The sequence below is a fragment of the Mustela erminea genome, chromosome 2, assembly GCF_009829155.1.
Source record: "Mustela erminea isolate mMusErm1 chromosome 2, mMusErm1.Pri, whole genome shotgun sequence".
NCBI lineage: Eukaryota > Metazoa > Chordata > Mammalia > Carnivora > Mustelidae > Mustela > Mustela erminea.
The window spans coordinates 27,072,894-27,095,466 of NC_045615.1; the positions used below are offsets into that span (position 1 = coordinate 27,072,894).

The following is a 22,573-nucleotide window of genomic DNA, read 5'->3' on the forward strand; positions in this document are numbered from 1 at the left end:
ATCACAAGTAGGCAGAGAGGCAGGCAGAGAGAGAGGAGGAAGCAGACTCCCTGCTGAGCAGAGAGCCCGATGCGGGACTCGATCCCAGGACCCTGAGATCACGACCTGAGCCGAAGGCAGCGGCTTAACCCACTGAGCCACCCAGGTGCCCCTGTTCTGTTTTGTTTTGACACTTCCTTACTTCTGGTACTACACACAATCTGGGCTCATCTTGTATATTCCTTGCTCAGTTCTAGAATCAGCATCTCTCCAGGGCAATCCATTATTAAGTCCTGGAGTTAACCATTTAAGATTTTTGTGAACCCAGGATAATCTATCTGAAGGTCAACATGTAACCTCAAAGCTGCACAAGTGTGGGCGTCTGGGTGGCTCAGTGGGTTAAGCCGCTGCCTTCGGCTCAGGTCATGATCTCAGGGTCCTGGGATAGAGTCCCGCATCGGGCTCTCTGCTCAGCGGGGAGCCTGCTTCCTCCTCTCTCTCTCTCTCTGCCTGCCTCTCTGCCTACTTGTGATCTCTGTCAAATAAATAATAAAATCTTTTAAAAGAATGTTTAAAAAAAAAAAAGCTGCACAAGTGTAAATAAGTTTAAACTTTGAGTACAAAGTTTTGAGCCAAAATTGCCACAAATGACACTCAAACATAATAGCAACACTTCCACCCTTTATTATATTCTTTTGTTTCCAAAAACTGAGTGGAATTGGGTGGGTAGAATAGATATTTTGCATTTATTTTTCAGATAAGAAAACTGAGAAATAGAAGTGATGACAATGAGTAATGTCAGGGAGCCAGATATTGATATTGATAGAGCCAATATCTTCCATCCTTTGCATTCTTCCTCTCAGACAACACCATCACCATGGTGGGACCCTTAGCAATACAGCTGTAACAATATGGGTATACTCATAGTTCCTGCTACCCCACTGAATATCCTAGGCTTCTTAGGTGCCCAGTTAAATCAAAACTTTTCTCTATATAGCCATATTAGTTCAACAAATGAAAAGGAAAAAATACTCCTAAAAATCCTAAAAGATGATTGGCAAATATGGTAAAATATATTTTTTTATAAAACAGCAACCTTTCAATGAGCTTCTGCTGTGTGCACACCAATATATCATGCATTTTAAGAAGGGAGGATAATGGCGGTTCACAGACCTGTACCCCTGGGGATAAAAATACATTATATGTTTATAAAAAATTTAAATAAATAAATAAATAAGAAGGGAGGATAAAATAAACAGCATATGTGGCTGCCTGTGATATACTAATATCCTGTCCTCACAAAGTCTAAAAATAAGGAAAATAAGATTGCTCATCAAGAGTTAAAATATGTAATCAATACATAATGGATCAGCTCTAAAACCACGTAGGCAGAAAAATAAACAACATACAAGCCAAAAAGATTTACTGGGATAATTATACTGAAAGAGAGTACAGCTTAATCTAGGAGGAGGGCAGGCTATAAAGAAAAAGGCAAGTAAGGAAAGTCAAGAAAGCAAACACAGTAAAAGCAATACAATTAACTAGATAGGAAGGGCCCCTAGCACAAACCTGGAAAGTTTGGTTTAAAGTGAGGTCTAACATGAGAAGCAAAGTACAAGCAATAATTGGTACATGGGCAAAGGAAACATGTTCAAAGACCTGGAGATACAACAGCCTGGCATATGCCCAAACCCTAACACTGACAAGGCCCACACCAAGAGTACAAAGGAAGACTCATTTACCATGTGATTAAATATTTAAAAGTTATCAAGCAAGTCAACAAACTATTAAAGAAATATATTCTATCCTCCTATGTTGAAAATACACCTTAAAATGACTTATAAGTTTCAGCTCAGTTTTATAGATGTGTAGCCAAGCTAGTGACAATTTGGAAAACACTGCAAGGCATGAAGAAGATTAAAAGCAGCCAAATTCCAACACCAAGAGAAAAATCATTATTTTGGTGTATTTCTCTCCAAAGTTGTGTGTACATATATATATAATATTTTAAGAGAAATGATAACACATTATAAAGATTTTGCCCTTTAAATATAATAAGCCTTTCCACTCTTATGGCCCACAATACAAGTCACTCTATTCGGTTACCCAATGTGTATTCTGTGGCTGGTTTATCTTGAAAGAGAACCTTCAACGTGGGGCCAAGTGTGTTCTACAGACCCCTGAAGACCCCCAACATCCTTTTCAGGGGACTGATAAAGCTGAAACTTTTCATAATAATACATGTATTATTATTTAAATGATATATATGATCAGTTTCCTACTGCTAATGTAACAAATTAACACAAACTTTGTGGTTTAAAACAATACAAATTTATTCTCTTGCAGTTCTGGAAGTCAGAAGTCTAAAATCAAGATGACTGCTGAGCTACACTGCTTCTGGAGGCATTAGTATACCGTACATTTATGATATTCTGGCAAGATTCACAGATGTATTTTAGAGTATTTTGTATAGATAGATTCTATAGAAGGTTTCAGAAGTCACCAGTGTATGCGTGTATTTGTTTTTTATTTATTTATTTATTTATTATTATTTTTTTTTGGACAGAGAGAGATCACAAGTGGGCAGAGAGGCAGGCAGAGAGAGAGAGAGGAGGAAGCAGGCTCCCTGCTGAGCAGAGAGCCCGATGTGGGACTCGATCCCAGGACCCTGAGATCATGACCTGAGCCGAAGGCAGCGGCTTAACCCACTGAGCCACCCAGGCGCCCAGTTTTTAATTTATTTTTATCTATTTATTTTATTTTTTTTTTTTTTGCTGAAGGTTTGCTACACATTACATAGCAGTGATTTTAGAATTATCTTTTGGAGTTATAATAGTTATTTATTTCAGCCAGTTTTCTTTAGGAAACTGAAGAGCCTAACAAAACCTAAGACTGAATAGAAGCCACTAGAAGGCCTCGTAACAAAAAGTGGAGGATAGGTATCCTTTGTGAAAATATTTTACATCTGCCAGAAGATAGAGTCCAATATATCCAACAGGAAAGGAACATAGAAGAAAATAGAAACAGCTAGAGTCCCTACCATTAATTAGTTACTGTGCTAAAGATTCTACGTATATTATTCACATAATAAAGTCTCAACACACACTTAATTCTCAGAGCAATCATTTAAAGATTACTCCTACTCTTTAAAGAGGAAAAAAAAACCAAGGCATAGAGAGGCTAAGTGACTTGCAGAGGTAGTAACTGGCAGAGCCAGGATGTAAATACAGGTCTACAACTTAAAAGCCACTAAACATAACAGATCTTCATTCAACACATATGCCAAAACACTATCAGTACTTTCCAGTCATCAACTCCTTATTTTTCTGGTATACTAAAAAAATACAAAGTCATGAAAGAATATTTAATACCCGACTGCTTGTCCAACTATCTACTTAAATGCTGCCCAGATATTAAGCAGACACAGAAACAAACTCTTCCCTCTGACATCTGCATCTGCCCTAGTCCATAAGGGTAGATCTGAGACCATTTCTTCTAGGATGTTCGCCTTCCAATCGCTGTTAACAGAACCCTATCAGCTATGCTGAAAGAAAGGATATCACTACCTTACAAAAGAACATTCACCGTCTCACAACATAATACATTTTCCTACTGCTGGGACTTCATGTATTAGCTCCCCTTCTAGAACAGTCTTTGCAATTCTAAAGGGTTATCAAAATAATATCCTTTTTCTTTGAAGTATAACATCTAAAATCTGTACCACCCAATTTAACACTTACATAGTTAACTGTCAACTGCTGTTCCACATCTTGTACTTCAACTAAACTAACTAACCTTCAAGAACCGAATCTGTATGGAAAACACAAATGGCTGCTTACTCTACAGTACTCCAATTTCTTCCTTGCTAACAGAATTTTAACTTTGTTTGGCTGGTGCTGTGCCTAATTCCAAGGAACAAATTATGATTGTTCTAACCAGTCAGTAACCCCACTCCTCTTTGTCAGTCATCAGTCTAGGTATAGGCATGTGATCCAATTCTAGCCAGTGATATAAGAAATCTACTGATACAGTTCTAGGAAAAGTATCTTCTCTGGTAAGAAAAAGAGCAACAAAAAATCCTTTTTTATACCCTTGCCCATTCCTTCCTAATTGGTACTCTCTCCTATTGAAAACCACAAATAAAGACATCATCAATAGTTGATGGCAGCATGGAAAGACGGAAACACCTAGGGGTTTTTACTTCCTTGAGTTAATTCTGTATCTGTATATAAAGAGTTAATTCTGTATCTGTATATAAAGAGCCAAGAAGCTACTCAAACACAGAAAAATGGGTACACTATTAAATATCACCTGATTTTCCAAATTATGGATATAAGTGTTTATCTGGTTTATAACTTTATAACTAAAATTAGGAAAAAACACATTAGTAATGAAGACAGCAAATGACTAATAAGAGCAAAATACTGCAATTTCTTTCTGTATTTTTTTTTTTATCAAAAAATATCCAGAACTGCCAGGGAACATACAAGGCACTAAGAACTTAAAGTGGCAAGATTCTGAAGAAAAAAATGGAGCAGGTAAACAACAGTCTCAGCAACTTTTTGCCCTTGAGCCTTTTCCTGATTTATAAATATAGAGACTGAGAACCCTAGCAGAAAGTGAAAGTGGGGAGCTTTTGGCAGTCTTACGGGGTCAAGGAGACAGGATCTGAAGTTCAGAATCACCAATGTGGACTTGAATGGTCCAATATGCTGGAGAAATGAGATAGAACAACTCATTCTATGATACTTTTCCCCCTAAAAATATTTATGGTTCCTAAATTTCATGAGCAAGAGGCCAAGAAACTAAGCAAAAAGTGGTTAAGAGACTAAACTGATAAGGAAAGCTGTCAGTAGTCTCAAAATGTAAGGAGATAAAAACTAAATTTCAGCACCCAACAAAGAGAAGGAGTCTTAGTAAAAACATAGCTTTCTACTAAAATCCTCAAGGGCTATGCCCTAAAAATAAAGTAAGTCAAAATATAGACCATCTAGAAAGTCTGAAACCATAAGGCAAATTCTCTTGATCTTTAATGGGATCATTGTAATTTGCTTCTACACAACCTGTCTACCAAGAAAAAAATTAAGCACATTACAGGTGAAGGTATCATCATCCGGAGCATCTTTAATTTTTTGTATACAATATCCAGCATTCAATGAAAAATTTAAAAGCATACCTGAAGTCTAGGTCAAAAGACTGGAAAAACAAGAGATAAAAATAGGCAACACATAAAGACCCAGAGGTCCATGTAGAATATTCAGGTATGGACTTTAAACAATCAATATGTTTAAAAACAAAACAAAACAAAACAAAAAAAACAGAGAATTTCTACCAGAGTATAGCAGTTTATAGGAAATTAATCAAATCGAAATGTGATGGCTGAAAAATAACTGAAATTCAAAACTTGATAGAAAACAATGAGATACCACTACATACCTATTGTAACAACTAAAATCCAAACTACTGACGATACCAAATGTGACAGGTACATGGAGCAATAGGAACTTTCTCATTCACTGTTGGTGGGAATGCAAATGGTACAACCACTTTAAAAGACTATTTTGCAGTTTCTTATAAAACTAAACATACTCTTACCATATGATCCAGCTATTACATTCCTTGGTATTTACCCAAATGAGTTAAAATATCCAAATGAAAAGGAAAAAAAAAAGATTAAAAAAACAAAAACAAAGTGCCTAAGAGGAGTGCCTAAGAAACACAAGGATCTCAGAGAAAAGATCTAACACATGTAACTGGAGTCCTAAAAGGAGATGGCAGAAAGAATGGCAGAAACAAGACTTGAGGATTCACTGGTCAAAATTATCCAGGTTTAAAAAAAAAAAAAAAAGGAAAAATAAAAATCAAGTCACAATTCAAGAGGCTCTAATAACCCCAGACAGGATAAATACAAAGAAAACCACACTTAGGCAGCCCTGGTTAAGTTTCTCAAAACCAAACCCAAAACAAAGAAAAAATTCTTAAACGCAGCAAAAAGGGAAAAAATTAGACCGATACCTGACTTCTCAACAGAAATAATGGAAGGCAAATGACACAAGAATTTATCTTTAAAGTGTTCAAAGAAAATGACTATAAGGGAATCCTCAGTGGCTCAGCCCGTTGAACATCTGCCTTTGGCTTAGGTCATGATCCCAGAGTCCGTCCTTAGCAGGAAGTTGTTTCTTCCTCTCCCTCTATCCCTCCCCCTTCTCATGCTCCTGCTCTCTCTCTCTTGCATGCACGCAAGCTCTCTCACTCTCTCAAATAAATAAAATTATTAAAAAATTTAAAAAAAAAAAGAAAGAAAATGACTACGGGGATGCCTAGATGGTCAGTTGGTTAACCATCTGCCTTCAGCTCAGGTCATGATCCCGGGTACTGGGATCAAGCCCCACAGTGGGCTTCCTACTCCCCAGGAGCCTACTTTTCCCTCTGCCTGCTCCTGCCCCTTCCTATTTCATATGCTCTCTCTGTGTGTCAAATAAATAAAATCAGAAAAGAACTATAAATCTGGAAATATATAACTGCAAATATATCCTACAAAAATAAAGGGGAAACAAAAACTTTTACAAACACTGACTGAACTTACTGTTAATAGTAATGAAAGGAAATCCTAATGAGAGTTGTTCAGGCAGAAAGATAACTAACCCAGACCGAAACATGAAAATGCAATACAGAATGAAGAGCAACAGAAAAAGTAAGGACTAAATCTAAATAGACACTAACAGGGTGCTAAATCTAAACGGGTGCAGCTAAATCTAAATAGATACTAACAGGGTGCCTGGGTGCCTCAGTCCATACAGCATCTGCCTTTGGCTCAGGTTACCATCCCAAGGTCCTGGGATGAGGCCCTACAGTACTCCCTGCTCAGTGGGGAGTCTGTTTCTCCCTCTCCCTCTGTCCCTCCCGCTGCTTGTGTGCAAGTCGTCTCTCTCTCTCTCTCTCTCTCAAATAAAATCTTGAATAAATAAATAGTCACTGACACGAAACAATAATGTCTTGTGAAATATAAAATATATGCAAAATTAAAACAGACAACAACAATAGCACAAAAAGTGGGAGGGGGGATAAAATGAAGTAAAATATCCTAAGGTCCTTGCATTCTACATAGAGTGGTAAAAGTACTAATTTTATAGAAATAAAAAGTCAAGAGTGCATGTTATAATTTCTAGAGTAATGCACCAAACAAAATACAAGACAGTGTGTAACTAACAAATTATTGAGAAGAACAGAAATAGAGAAAAAGAAGGACCATGACAAACAGGAAACAAAAACAACAGATTTGAACTCAACTATATCGGTGATTACATTAAATGTAAATGGACTACATTACATGGTCTACAGGACAATAAAAGACCAAAGTGAAAAACAAAACTTAATATATATGCTGGCATAAAGAAATAAAAATATTTCAATATAACAGAGTAGAAAGTCCAGAAACAAATCTACAGAAATATATCCACTTGATAGATGATAAAGATGTCACTGCAGTACACAGGAGAATGGAAGGTCTTTTCAATAAATAGTGCTGGATAAACTAGTTATCCATACGGGAAAAAAATGAATCTAAACCTTTAACTTAAATCACATATAAAAATTAGTGGCAAGGTAGATGATAAATCTAAATGTGAAAGGCACAAAAAATAAAACTTCCAGAAGAAAATCAGCTAATTCCTTCATGACCTTGAGCTATGGAAAGAGATCTTAAACAGAACACAAAAAGACAAAAATAAAGGAAAAGATGAACTGGATTTTATTAGAATTGATGGCATCTTCATCAAAAGATTACATTAAGAAAGTGAAAAGGCATGCCAGAGCAAGAAAAGACATCTGCAATACATGTATCTGATAAAGGACTCTTAATCAGAATGCATAAAGAACTCATAAAATAGGCAATAAGACTAAAGAGGCGATCTAAAAATTCAGTAAACCTGTAAAAGAGGTATTTAAACTCCTAAGTCTTCAGAAAAATGTAAAATAAACCCGAAATGTGAGAATACTGCACCCACACTAGAATAGCCAAAATTTTTAAAACTGAAAATACCAAGTATTAGTGAAGATGGGGAGGAACTAGAACTCTCACACACACCTGGTATAATGAACATGCTATAACTACTTTGAAACTATCTCTGACAGGAGCTAGTACTACTGAGATCCACATTCCCTATCACCTAAGAATTCCATTCCAGGGTATAAACCCCCCAGATTTGAATAATATTATGTGTGCTAAAATACAGGTACGTGAAAATTAATAATAACAGCATTATTAGTGACCAAAATCTGAAAGAAAAAAAAAACTAAATATCTGCCAACAATATATGATGAATAGAACAGAAAAACAGCAGCATATTTACACAATGAGATACTACATGGCAATGAAAATAATTACTGCTATACTCAGCAACATAGATGAATCTCAAAACATAAATGAACCAGACACAATAGAGTATAAATAGTATAATTCCATTTATATAATGTTTAAATACCAATAGAAGTCAAAATAATAGTCACCTTTGAAACTGGAAGGGAAACAAGGGAGAATTCTGAAGGAACAGGTAATGTTTTATTTTTCGATTGAGGGATAATAATGACCATATGTTCACTTTGTATAATTTCTACACATAAGATCTGCTGATTGTTATGATGGCTAATTTTATATGTCAACTTCACTGAGCAAAGGGATGCCCAGATAACTGGTAAAACATTATTTATAGGTATGTTTGTGAGGGTCTTTCCATTAGTATTTGACTCAGTAGACTTAAAAAAGGTGACTAACCAATGGCAAGTAAGCATCATCCAATCAGTTGAGGATCTCAATAGAACAAAAGGGAGAGGAAAAGTTAAACAGCTCTTTGCTGGATGAAACATCTATCTTCTGCCTTCAGACATCAGTACTTCTAGATCTGCAGCTTTGAAACTTACACCACTGGCTACCTTGGTTCTCAGGTCCCTGGGTTTAGACTAAAACTATATCACCAGCTTTCCTGGGCTTTCAATTCACAGATGACAGATTGTAGGCTTCAGCCTCTACAATCAGGTGAGGCAATCTTTCATCAGAAATCTCTTTCTGGGGGCGCCTGGGTGGCTCAGTGGGTTAAGCCGCTGCCTTCGGCTCAGGTCATGATCTCAGGGTCCTGGGATCGAGTCCCACATCGGGCTCTTTGCTCAGCAGGGAGCCTGCTTCCTCCTCTCTCTCTCTCTCTGCCTGCCTCTCTGTCTACTTGTGATCTCTCTCTGTCAAATAAATAAATAAAATCTTTAAAAAAAAAAAAAGAAAAAAAAAAGAAATCTCTTTCTGGATATCTCTATGTATATGCTATTAGGTTCTATTTCTCTGAGGATCCCAATTATAGTTGTACACATCTCCACACTATGTTACACTTAAATTTTTAAGCTTACCCATATACAAGGTTTTCTTTTTCTCTCTCTCTCTCTTTTTTTTTTTTATAAGGTTTTCTTTTGAGTTAATGAAAATGTTTTGGAACTAGATAAAAGTGGTAGCTGCACAACATGAATGTGCTAAATGCCACTGAACTGAACACCTTAAAATGGTTGTTTATGTTATATGAAACAACTCAATTAAAAAATAAAAAGGTACGCAAAAAATCAACTGCAACAATGTATAATTTATTAGACATTAATTGCCACAAATATTAAAAGCTGTAATGCCAAACTTACCAACTGCTGTGTCACCATCTAACAAATTGTCATCTTCAGAAGTCTGAAAGTCCATAATAACACCTGCTCCATCTAAAAGCTCCTCATCACTACTTGCACTTGTTATACTGTTGTAGCTGTTTCTATAGTATCCTCTATGGAACAGCTGCTCAGACTCCATTTAGCTGTCTGATTATCTGAAAAAAGAAGAAAAAAATGGTTTTAACATTTTCCCAATATCTAATGAAAACCACCTAGCTTAACAGGACAAAAAGAAACTTCTGATTTCTATATTTAAAAAAATATTAAGGTCATTCACTGTGACAACAACTAACAGCTAACTCTATGTCTTTTGGGATGATTTAATAATTCCATTCTCACTATGCAGCTACAAAAAGGAATGGATTTCTCTGGGAAGTGGCATAAAACAATCTGCAAGATCAACTGTTTAGTTAAAAAAGTACAGAGAAGGGGCACCTGGGTGGCTCAGTTCGTTAAGCATTGCCTTCAGCTCAGGTCATGATCTCAGGGTCTGGGGATCAAGCCCTGCATCAGGCTCCCAACTTAGCTAGTAGTCTCCCTCTGCCCATCCCCCTTTTCCTCTGCCTCTCCCCCTGCTCTCTGTCTCAAATAAATAAAATCTTTAAATAAACATTTTTTAAAATGTAAAAGTACAAAGAAGTGGGATACCTGGGAGGTTCAGTCAATTAAGTGTCCAACTCATGATTTTGGCTAAGGTCATGATCTCATGGATCATGAGACTGAGCAGGTATTGGGCTCCACACACAGCAGGCAAGTCTTCTTGGGATTCTTTCTCCCTCTCCCTATGCTCCCCACCCCCCCCGCATGACCTCGAGCATGCACATGCATGCTCTCTCTTTCTAATAATAAATCTTGAAGTTGCCTATAGGAGAAAGGAACAAAATGACTGAAGTACCAGGTCCAAAAGGGAGACTCTTTTGTCCCTTTTGAGTATTTTGCCAGATGGAAGTACTAATTTTAAAATGCTGTAAATTCTTTTAGTATTAATTTCATTCTCCTTTCATTATTATAAAATTTAAATCTTCAGAGTCCATTGTCAAGTATCAGCCATAGAAAATACGATAATAAGCAATAATTTTCATTTTTTCAAAGCAATAATACCAAAAATGTTTGTTTTCATTGTTCTTACTCTCTAAAAACAATGACTCCTAAATAGTTTGATTTTTTTAAATACACCTTATCTGCTCAACATCTAAATGAGAGTTCAAGATATTAGCAATAGCCTTGAAAGGTTCATGTGTGGGACTTGAAAGATACAGTCAGAAAAGCAGTCAAACCAGTAAGCCTTGTAAAACAAGAATATGTCATAATAACTATCTATGAAAATAAAAGGTAATGGCACTAAACATACTCCAATTCTAGTGCTGAATTCTACACTGAGGATTTGAAGTGTTTTAAGACAATCTCTTGTCTTTAGTAAACCATCCTTCTGCACAGGGAAAAATAACCTCAAAGAGCTACAACAATTAAAAATTATTTGTAAAGATTTTATACTTCTTTTTAGAAAAATAAAATATTGCCCAAAACTATTTTTAACAGATTTATTATTATAAATTTCTTAACTTAAAGACTACTTTAGAGAAGGTGAAGTTTTGAATACTCCTCAAGAGCATGTTTCTATTCACAGCATCTGGCACATAATATACAAATAGCAAATGTCAAAACGTCCAATTGTTATTCAGTCAATAAGGTAAAAAAGAGAAATGTATTCAATTTTCAATAAACAAATGCTCTCTACAACAATATTAATCTGGTCATGGGAGAATAACCAAAAACCAGCACATAGATTACAAAGAAAAACTTAGCTGCTTTGCATTACTGCATCATTAATGTTTTAGGGTTACCTCTACCAAAGGCAGCCTATTATAACTTACCGATATTTGTCAGAACATAATTAAAAGCAAGAGTTTTATGTTTAAGGTAAATGTTAAAACAGAATAGTATGAAAACAACTGCTCATGCTAAGAACTTTGCAGTGTCCATAGAGGCAATCAAATTAAATACTGTGGCTCTTGAGTAAATACCCAAAAGCCTTTTAAAAAATAAGCATGAATAGGGGCATCTGGATGGCTCAGTCAGCAAGCATCTACCTTTGGCTCAAGTCATGATCCCAGGGTCCTGGAATCAAACCCCGCATCGAGGCTGCTTCTCCCTCTCCCTCTGACTGCCACTCCCATTGTTTGTGTTCTCTCTCTCTGTGTCAAATAAATAAAATCTTTTAAAAAAATAAGCATGAATAATTCCAAGAATCCTTTTAATTTTGATGTATCAAAGCAACATATGCTAAGATTTTGGAAAAAATACAAGGATTCTATTCTTCACTTCTTTACCTCATGATCAGACTAGAAGGGCTTTAAGATATGTGATAACACACATCAATAAACATTAGTTGGAGGCTACAATTTTTTCATCACTAAAAAAATCTCTCTAAAATAATTACAAATGTCTGTGTACTGGGACCTCAAACAGCAAGTTCCAAGATATCTCTTCCATTTATTCTTAAAAGTGCCTCAAAAACCATCAGTGATAACTGGCAACTTAATTATTTGAAAATGTTTTTAAAACTTAACTTCGGGGTGCTTGGGTAGCTCAGTGGGTGAAGCATGGGGCGCCTATTCCGGTTCAAGTCATGACTGCAGGGTTGTGAGACTGAGTTGGGCAAGGAGCCTACTTAAAATTCTCTGCCTGCCCCTCGACACCCCCCACCCCCCTCTCACTCTCTCCCCTCTGGGGGAAAAAAAAAACAAACAAACAATTTCACCAATATCTCTGAGACATCTATCCCCCACACCTTTATAATAAGAGCAACCAACTCTGTTCCTAAAGTCTATTAAACTCGGGGCTGGATGGGTTATTTCTACAAATTTGATAATTTAAAAAAAAAAAAAACTATTCTTACAAACCTAGGAACCCACAGAGCTGTACACCAATCACTGTCAGTAGCCTTGGAACATGGCTAGTCCAAACTGAGATGTGCTCAAAGGTAAAATGCCTACCAGATTTCTAAGGCTTAATGCAAAAAAAGAATGTCAAATATTCTGCTAATAATTTTTATGTTGATTCCATGTTGAAATAATAATTCAGATATTTTGAGTTACATGACTTAAAATTAGTTTTCTCTTTACCTTTTTAATACGGCTTAAAAAATGAAACTACATGTGGCTCACATGTGCAGCACAAATACTTGTACTGAACAGCACTGCTACATGATATCCAAAATTCTATGGGAACATAAAGGAAATGCAGAGAAGAACTCTAGATACCAGTAATAACTATTTTTAAGTTCTAAACTCAATTCCCAGGCTTGCTCACAGAAATTGATTTAAACCATAATATTGCAGCTGAAATTATGCATATTAAAAATACTGAAGAGCGCCTGGGTGGCTCAGTGGGTTAAGCAACTGCTCACGTCTTGATTTCAGGGTCCTGGGATCGAGTTCTGCATTGCAGGGGGGGGGTCCCTGCTCAACGGGGAGTCTGCTTCGCCCTCTGACCCTCCCCTCTCATGCTCTCTCTCTCTCAAATATATAAATAAAATCTTAAAAAATATATATTGAAGGGGCGCCTGGGTGGCCCAGTGGGGTAAGCCTCTACCTTCAGCTCAGGTCATGATCCCAGGGTCCTGGGACTGAGCCCCACATCAGGCTCTCTGCTCAGCGGGGAGCCTGCTTCTCCCTCTCTCTCTCTGCCTGCCTCCCTGCCTACTTGTGATCTCTCTCTCTGTCAAATAAATAAAATCTTAAAAAAAAATACTGAAAATACTACAAAATCATCTTTTCCTCTTTAATTGCCAAAAAATGTATTTGAAATCATTTCAAAGCATAATAGACACAAAGTAGCCTGCAAATGTATTCTTGCAGTTATAAAGATTAGAAATAACCTATGAAAATCTCCAGGGATAAAGCCTGGTCTACTGCAGTAAATTCCTAAATGATCACAACGTACAATGATCATGACCCCCTCTAATCTGATCTCCATATTGCAGCCAGCATTGTGTTTTCTAAAAGCAAGTCTGATCAGTAATCTCTCCCCACTCCACGGATTAAAGTCCTCATCACTTCTCACCAACCTTATCAAACTCTTAAACACAGCAGGGAAGACCCTATGCAGCCTGGCCTCTGCCTAGTTCTATAGCTTCATTTTGAAGTGTGTACTTCTTGCAGTACTCTGGACTCACCGATCTTCGTCTCAGTCCTACCAGGCTGTTTACTGTCTTACAGCTCTCTTAACTTGGAACAAACCCTCTCCTCGCCATCCAACCAACCTTCCTATGCATTCTTCAGATCTCATATGAACTGTATCTTTATTTAACAAACTCTTAAACAGAGTTCACTATATGTATGACACCATCCTAAACATGACACAAATTTACTCAGTTTATATGAGTAAATTTAATATGGATTAAATACAATCACAATCCTGAAGCTTAGGTACTATTATTATACTCATTTAAAAGATGAGGAAACTGATGCACAGAGTTTAAATAATTTACCCAAAGTCATGGAACTAGTAAGGAAAGCCTCCCTGACCTACTTACTACTTGGGCAAATTTTCCCTGAGTAGGTCAAATTTTCATTGTTAGTTCTTAGATCTCTCCTTTGTATCACTTACTACAGTTGTAATGTTATACTTATTTATGTGACTATTTAATTAGCGTCTTCCCAACTACAATATATATCATAAGGTCTGGCAAGGTGTCAATTTTTGTTCAGCATTGTATATTTGATGGTCATTAGCACAGCACCTGGCATATATTAGGTGTTCCATGTTATTTTATCAAACTTTTTGAAGTAATTGTGATTTCACATGCAGTTGTAATAAATCATACAAGGATATCCTGTGTACCCTTTACTCAATTTCCACCACTGGAAAAACTACAGAACAGTATCACAATCTAAATACTGACACTGATAGTACACTCAAGATATGTCCATCACCACAGCATCCCTCATGTCACCCTTTCATAGCCACACCTACTTTCTTCCAACCCTACCACCACCTCTCCTTAACCCCTGGCAACCCATAATCTATTTTCTGTTCCTAGAATTTTGCCATTTCAAGTATGTCATATAAATGTAGCCATACAGTATATTACTTTTGGGTTAGCTATTTGCACTCACCATAATTCTCTGGAGATTCACCTATGTTGTTATATATGTAGCAACCGTTCTTCCCTTTTTATTGCTGAGTAATATTCCACAGTATGGCTAAAGCATAGTTTAACCATTCACCCACTGAAGAGTATCTGGCTCTTTTCTGGGTTTTGGGTATTACAAGTCAAGCTGCTATAAATATCCATGCACAGGTTTTTGTGTGAACTTAACTCTTCATTTTTCTGAGACAAAAGTCAGAGTGTGCAAAAACTGGGTCATATGGTAATTGCATGTTTAGTTTTTTAAGGAACTGTTTAGTTTTTTAAGGAACTACCAGTTTTACATTCCCACCAACAATAAATATATGGGTGATCTGGATTCTTCACATCCTTACCAGCACTTCCCACTGTCACCATTTCTTTTAAAGATTTTATTAAGAGACAGAGAGCACATGCGTGACAGGGAGCATGAGGTGGGAGTGGGGGAGACAAATGGTGAGGGAGAAGCAGACTCCCCACTCAGCAAGGACTCCGACTCCCGGGCACAATTCATGACATAAGCCAAAGGCAAATGCTTAACAACTCAGCCACCCAGGCATCCCATCACCACTTTTTATTTTAGCCATTCTGATAGGTGTGTAGTGATAGTTCACTGTAGTTTTAGTTTGCATTTCCCTAATGGCTAATCACGAACATCTTTTTATGTGCTTATTTGCTACCTGTCTAACCTCTTCAGTGAATTGATTATTCATATATTTTGCCCATTTTCTAATTGGATAGCTTTTTTTACTGTTAAGTTTTATACTTTAAAATATATATCTACATGCTAGTCCTTTGTCAGATATGTTGTTTCCAAATATTTTCTCCCATTGTGTAGCTTGACTTTATTTATTATTTTTATTTTTTAGTAAGTAACCTCTACACACAACATAGGGCTCAAACTCACAACCCTGAGATCAAGAGTTGCATGCTCCACCAACTGAGCCAGCCAAGTGCCCTTGACTTTCTTCTTTTTGATAGGGTCTATCACAGAGCAAAAAGATTTAACTTTGATGAAGTTCAATTTGTCAATTTTTCCTTTATGGATTATACTTTTGGTGTTATCTAGAAAACCTAGGGGTGCCTGGGTGGCTCCGTGGGTTAAGCCTCTGCCTTCAACTCAGGTCATGATCTCAGGGTCCTGGGATCAAGCCCTGCAATCAGGCTCTCTACTCAGCAGGGAGCCTGCTTCCCCCTCCCCCTCTGCCTGCCTGCCTACTTGTGATCTGTCAAATAAAAAATAATAATAATAAAATCTTAAAAAATCTACCTCCCAAAGATTTTCTTCTCAATTTTTACAGTTTTATATTTTATTTGTAAGCCCATGATCCATTTGGCATGAGTTTTTATATATGGTGTTAAGGCATAGGTTGAAGTCCTTTTTTTTTTTTTTTTTTTAATTTGGATATCCAATTGTTCCAACAGCATTTGCTGAAAAAAGTTCTTTCTCCGGGCACCTGGGTGGCTCAGTGGGTGAAGCCTCTGCCTTCTGCTCAGGTCATGATCCCAGGGTCCTGGGATCGAGCCCCACATCGGGCTCTCTGCTCAGCAGGGAACCTGCTTCCCCCTTTCTCTGCCTGCCTCTCTGCCTACCTGTGATCTCTGTCAAATAAATAAATAAAATCTTTTTTTAAAAAAAAGTTCTCTTACTGATTATTTTTTGCCTTTGTCAAAAATTAGTTGGGCATATTTGTGTATGTCTATTTCACAGTTTTATGTTCTGTTCCACTGATCTATGTGTCTATACCTACAACAATACCACAGACTCAATTACTCTAGCTCTGAAATAAGCCTAGAAACTGGACAGATTAATTTGTCACACTTTATTCTTATTTTTCAGAATTGCTTTAGCTGTTCTAGTTTGCCTTTCCATATAAATTTTATAATCTTATCTATATCTACAAAATCTTGCTGGAGCAGTTAAAATTTATACGATTAATAAATAAAAATTGGTAACAAACAAATAGCACATCTCTACTTGGATGCTATATGTAAACTCTAACTCAACAAAACTGAAGCTGAATAAATATTTGCCCCAAACTTGCTTGTCCTCCTACACTCCCTCTCTCAGCTTGTAGGATCATCATCTCCCTCACAGCCAAAATTAGCTGTCAGATTATTAATTTATCCGAAAACCATTTACTCAGTACCTATCACGTACCAGGCACAAAGCCAGGTACTGGGGTAATGAGTAAAATTTGGTCCCTATTCCCAAAGCAGTGAAGGTAAAAGATATATAAATAACTACAGTATGGTATGACAAATATCAAAGGAGAGGAATATACAAGGTATGTGGACAACACTAAAAAGGCATAAGTATGCTACCTGGAAAAGTCTATGAACATTTAATAAAGGAATGTTTAAGCTTAGTATTGAAGGATTAGGATGAGTGAACTGGGCTAACTATAAGGTGAAAAGTCAGTACAGACAGGGAAAAAAAGTACATGTGAAAACACAGCAGCATAGTAACAAAACCTGCTTGGGTGGCTTAAATAAGAGGTAAGGAACAAGAGAGTAGCTGGAGAGGCGGACACAGGCCAGATCAGAAAGGGAAGAGCTCATACATTGTGCAAAGGAACTTATTTACTCATTTATACACATGAGAAACCATTAAGAGTTTTTAAGACAAACCACATGACCAACTGAATTTTAGCAAGCCATCAGTAGCCCCGGTATAGAAGACAGAAGAGCAAGACACTGAAAGGGAAGTCAGGTGGCTCTAATTCCAGTAGAACCTTGAACAATCCTTAACATGAGATACTGAAGGCATAAATAACGTAAGACATTACAATATGGAGTCAAAAAATTCTGAGAAATATTTAAGAGGGCAAGGTTAACTAATAAATTGTGAGGAAGAGTGAAGAAAAAACCCAAGATATCTGCTAGGTTTCTGACTTGACTGATTCAAAACAGCTGGAAGAAACAAATTTTAGTCTCCTACATCTTATGGGACTCAAGACAGGAGTGTTCTTTCCAACTATAGGATTACACATTTTGACTTCAGTTCTGTTGGGCCAGACTACAATGAAGGGAATAGTTACCTTCATTCAGTTGAAAATCTAGAACCCAAATTCCAAACACTAAGTAGAACCCCACCAGAACCGGAGGGTGGGAGCAGAAATAGGAAGACTCTGTAAATCTGTGGCTAAGGGACTCACACAGTACATAGGTAAATAGGTACACCAATTTTCCATAGCTCCCAAAAAAGTTTTGCCTCTCTTGTAAGGGAGACTAGGTAGGGCTAAGGACCATGGCCAAGTTTCTAAGCCGTTATCAGTCAGCTCTCTGGCTGACTGGTAAGCTAAACAGAAAAAAAGGCACAATCTCAGTGAAAAAAGGAAAGAAAATCCCAAATATTAGTAACTAGAGAGACAGACAAAAGTTTCACAAGCAACGATGGCAGAGAAATAAAATGCTGACTGATCTAACCACTTGTGTGTAAGGAGCATTTTCATGTTAATACTTTAAGCATCTCATATACATATTCTAACTATTGCTAAGTAATAGTCAACAATCAAAATGAAGCAATGCTCTCCAGACAGAGCCAGCCAGGTGCCCCTAAACACAATTTTTATTGATTAGTGGCATCATGATTACATAGGTCCTACAGCTTTCAGTCAAGTTCAACATAAACTGCATTACATACAGTCCTCAAAAGGGATGCTGTAATACTTTCCCAGAAGGTAATGTATAGCCATACAATAAAAAGCAATACAAGAGAGATGTCACAGAAGACAGCAGTAGTGTTTTAAGAGCTCGAAAAGAAATAGCTCTCATCCCAGTGTGACTGGTGGTGAGAAGCATTCTTTGGAGTCACTTGACTCAAGGTCACACTTGAGTTTGACCTTAAAAGATAAGTGGGATTTTATGGGGCAGACATGGGAGAAGTTAACTGAAGCAAAACTACTGGCATGAATCAAGCTATGGAGCCAAGAAGCCAACAAAATTACCTGAAGATGAGTATGTGCACAGAATACAAGTCCAGTAAAAGATTTCACAGTCAAATAAGTTTGGTTAACAGAGCAGACCCCATTGTAGAACTGTAATGGCTAACAGCAAGGAAAGGCTCTTGAGAAAATCTGTGGTAAACACTAACTGCGTGACCAAAATTTATGAAAAGTTTCTCAAATTTACTTTACCAAAGAATGACCCCTCTACTCCATACAACATCACAAAACTTAGGTCAGAACATTACAGTAGTAATAAAGTATTTATTCTGATACAAATTGTCACCACATACAAGATATAACAATAATGAAACTGATTTCTCCCAAAAGCAGTAATAACTTGATATTTTGTCTCTACTATTAAGTTAGTTCCATGTCCAAATTGTTGTGCTTATGTTTTTCTTCAAAAAAAAGTATTAAATGAATAACCCTCTAAAAGAAGCAGATGTTTTTTCTAAAGAAAGTTTCCTAGATTCATAAGAAATTTTGGAGCCATTCAAAAGTTAAAAATACTAGATAACTTTAGAAGTAAAAACAAAAAGAAAAACAGACCCCAATAAAATGACTTTCATGGACTGAAAAAAAAAAAAAAAACAAAAACAAAAAAAATTTTAAAAATATAAGCTTAGACTATAAAAAAAATGAAAGGCAAACAATAATCCAACAAAAAGATGATGTGGAAGACTTACACTTTGAAAACTAAGTAATTTTCATGATTGTACAAGACAAACTGTTCAACCACTTCTCAAAAGGGCAAAGAATATATTTATTTAACTGGTTCCAGTCAAAGACGCAGATCAAATCTCTGTATTTAGCAATGTAAATGGGCAGTTTCCCCACATGGGTTGATCCTACAATTTATACTTAAGTGAAGAAAATTTCATCCTTAAAAATCAACACAAATCACAGCCACAATGTCTATATACACATATGAGTGTGAGTATGAGAAAACACACAAAAAAACTTTATTAGAGTAGAATAAAGGTTTCAAAAATTTTCCAGTTTCTGTAATTTTAAATTATTTTTATAATTGAAAAATAAATGAACCGACGGTACCGTATCTCTCATCCTAACTTTTCCTCTAACATTTTGACTAGTGTTACATGAAATATACTGCAGCTATTGAGAGCAAGAGCTCTGAAATCATACTACCGGTTGTGACACTTACTAAGAACTTGGGCAAGTTAATTAAATCCTCTGTGCCTCAGTTTCCACATCTGTACAACAGGAAAACAAAATACCAGTTTCCTGGGGTTGACGTGATAATTGAGATAATCCACAAAAAACCACAAATGATCCAAAACCACAGAAATCACTTAATAAATATTAACATTTATATGTGTTACATCACTGCTGATAAGTTTCACTAAAAACTCCGATGAAAGTTCTACAAAGCAGTGAGAGTGGCCAAATGCCACAGGATACTGCTTTGATATCTGACCCACCACATAGATCAAATCTGGCTCCCTGAGTGGTCTGAAAATTATTACCAACATGTTACAGAACAGGAAATGGAAAGCCTACCACCAATACAACCTGGAAAATAGCCAATTTATTAACATAAAACCATAATCTCAGCAAATCTTTTCCACTGAACTGTATATACCCATTACCAAGTTGGATTTTTACATTCTTAATGAACTATGTGATTGGAAACACATGCTTAAGACACAATTTCCAAAAGATAAGTACTATATAGTTCTATTGACCTCCTAAAATCATTTGACACATTTTCCAAGCAAAGAATCAGTCTTTGAAGAGTGGGGGAGGTAGGGTGTGGGAGGGTGATGGCATGGATTCTGCAAATAGTGGCTGTTCCTATCAACCAGAGGTCATAAAAGCATACTCAATTTGAGAAAGTATCTGTAAGTCACACACCTGGTTTTTAAGCCACACTATGCAGCAACAATCACCAGCACCTTTTAAGATGAAAATCAACAATATATACATTAGCACTCTTACAGGTACTCCTGGGCTACACAGATAGTATTTTCTAGTGACTCACAAAGGCACATAAAATTGACATCAGTTAAACTATTTCCATACCGACCTCGTCAAGAAAAGAATCTTGTAAATTAAATTAAACTGTTCAGAGATGAAAAGCAAAGCATTTATGGAAAGATTCAACAATCAATGACACAAGCCACAATGATGCTGCATTAACTTAATTGCATGGATCAAAAAAGTTTATATAGTGAACTTCTGAATTATCAAAAAGAAAAAAAAAAGGAAAGAAAATGGTTGATTCAATTCTTATAAATAAGGGGTTTTTTTCCCTCCAAAAGAAAAAGAAATTTCAGAAATCTTATACATATGTATAATAAGTAATTAACTTCCTGTGTTCCACTTTTAAATACTATACAAATAAAGCCTATTATATGAGGAAATTATTTGAGATTCTAAGGTAGTTTCTAATCAAAGTTCAAGATCAAAACACAAATGTTACACATATACACAAATTATGTCTTGATAGAACACATAAATTTAGACTAAAGATAGAAAAACAGTATTATATTTGGGCAATTTTAGCAAAGGTAAAACCCACTCTCTGAGTTCAATATTTATCTTCTCCTGGGACCTACTTGCACTCTATTAAAAGGTCCTTCGACAGTTCCTAAAGGAAGTAGGCGAAATCTTAAAAGAACGTCCGAGGGTATATACCTAATCCGTGTAGGTTTGACATCATGTAGGTATCTGTTATAAGACAACCAAGACGAGAGCCTTGGCATCAGCTGACCCAAAATCTGTGAACATAACAGCTAACGAATCTTCACTCATACAATGCAACTCACCTTGCAGCTCAGAGGCATAGCAAAATCGGTGGCTGTTTTTTGCGCTGCCTTTGGATTCTGCATCTGTTTCAAAGCTAAAAACCTAGCTACCCTGGGAGCTCCACCTGAAGAAAGCTCGACACAACAAAAACTACTCCAATATAAAAGATACCTAGGGTTTTATACTGAAGAGGTTACAGAAATTTTGCCAGGTGGGACCTTTTTTGTCCTCCTTTCAACACTGGAGAATCATTAAGTTAAATCCGCTCGCTTTGGAGGGCCCTAAAGTCAACTGCTTCCACCCAAAATTAAAAATAAAAATCTCCAACCTCACTTCCCTCTTAAAAGACTAAACCTGAATCGACGCTCCAACTCGGAAATGAAGTAGAATGCCTTTCAACCCACCACACCCTCTTCCCTCCTAACGCAGGCCAAATCCCGGCCGCGGGCGGACTGGGACTGTGAAAAAGGGGCTGTGGGTTCCGGACCAGACCGGCCCCGAGCCACGGAAGGGGAAGAGAAACAGCAGCACCAGGGAGCCCGACAGGTGCGTCTACGCGTGACGTCACCACGTTGACGTGAACGGCCGCTCAGCGTCTGGCCGCCGAACACCTCCCCCACCGGCCGCGGTTCGAGCCGCATCCGCGCCTATTGGGCAATGTGGAAACGGTGGGCGGGCCAGTGCCCCCGCCAGGAGGAGGGGCCAAGCGAGCTGGCCAGCCCTGACCGACCGCGCTGGGGGTGAAACCTTTCCCTGACGATTAGCTCACGTCACGCACGCTGGGCTCTTTTCCCCTCTGGTGACTTCGCGAAAGGACACGAGGCGGCCGCCTTGGGGGGAACATTGTCGGAAGGCCGCAGGCACGCGCTGTCCCCGGCGTCCTCGGGTGGTCCGATTCCACGCCGGCGGGAGCCTCGGAGCAGCGTGTGAAGTCCCGGCAAGCGTCGGCCCCGAAAGCGGAAGGCTGAAGCGGCCGTCCGCGAGCTCTACTTCGAAACAGATCGAGAGAAATGGCCTTCAGCACCAGATGATGTCTGTGCTTCCAATC

General features: G+C 37.4%; 1 protein-coding gene across 3 annotated transcripts in view; it reads right to left on the bottom strand.

The window, feature by feature from the left end:
• CLCN3 (chloride voltage-gated channel 3) overlaps positions 1-22,092 on the bottom strand; it is a 94,804-nt gene extending 72,712 nt beyond the window's left edge. The window contains exons 1-3 of one of the 3 annotated variants that reach the window (XM_032332571.1): positions 21,546-22,092; positions 20,632-20,672; positions 9,655-9,830 (exon numbers count right to left, since the gene is read on the bottom strand). In XM_032332571.1, the coding sequence (XP_032188462.1) occupies positions 9,655-9,814 (160 nt within the window). In that variant the 5' untranslated portion in view covers positions 9,815-9,830; positions 20,632-20,672; positions 21,546-22,092. The remainder of the gene's footprint in view (positions 1-9,654; positions 9,831-20,631; positions 20,673-21,545) is intronic. The other 2 variants (XM_032332568.1, XM_032332573.1) reach the window with 2 other exon arrangements.
• Between the last annotated feature and the right edge of the window lie 481 nt (positions 22,093-22,573).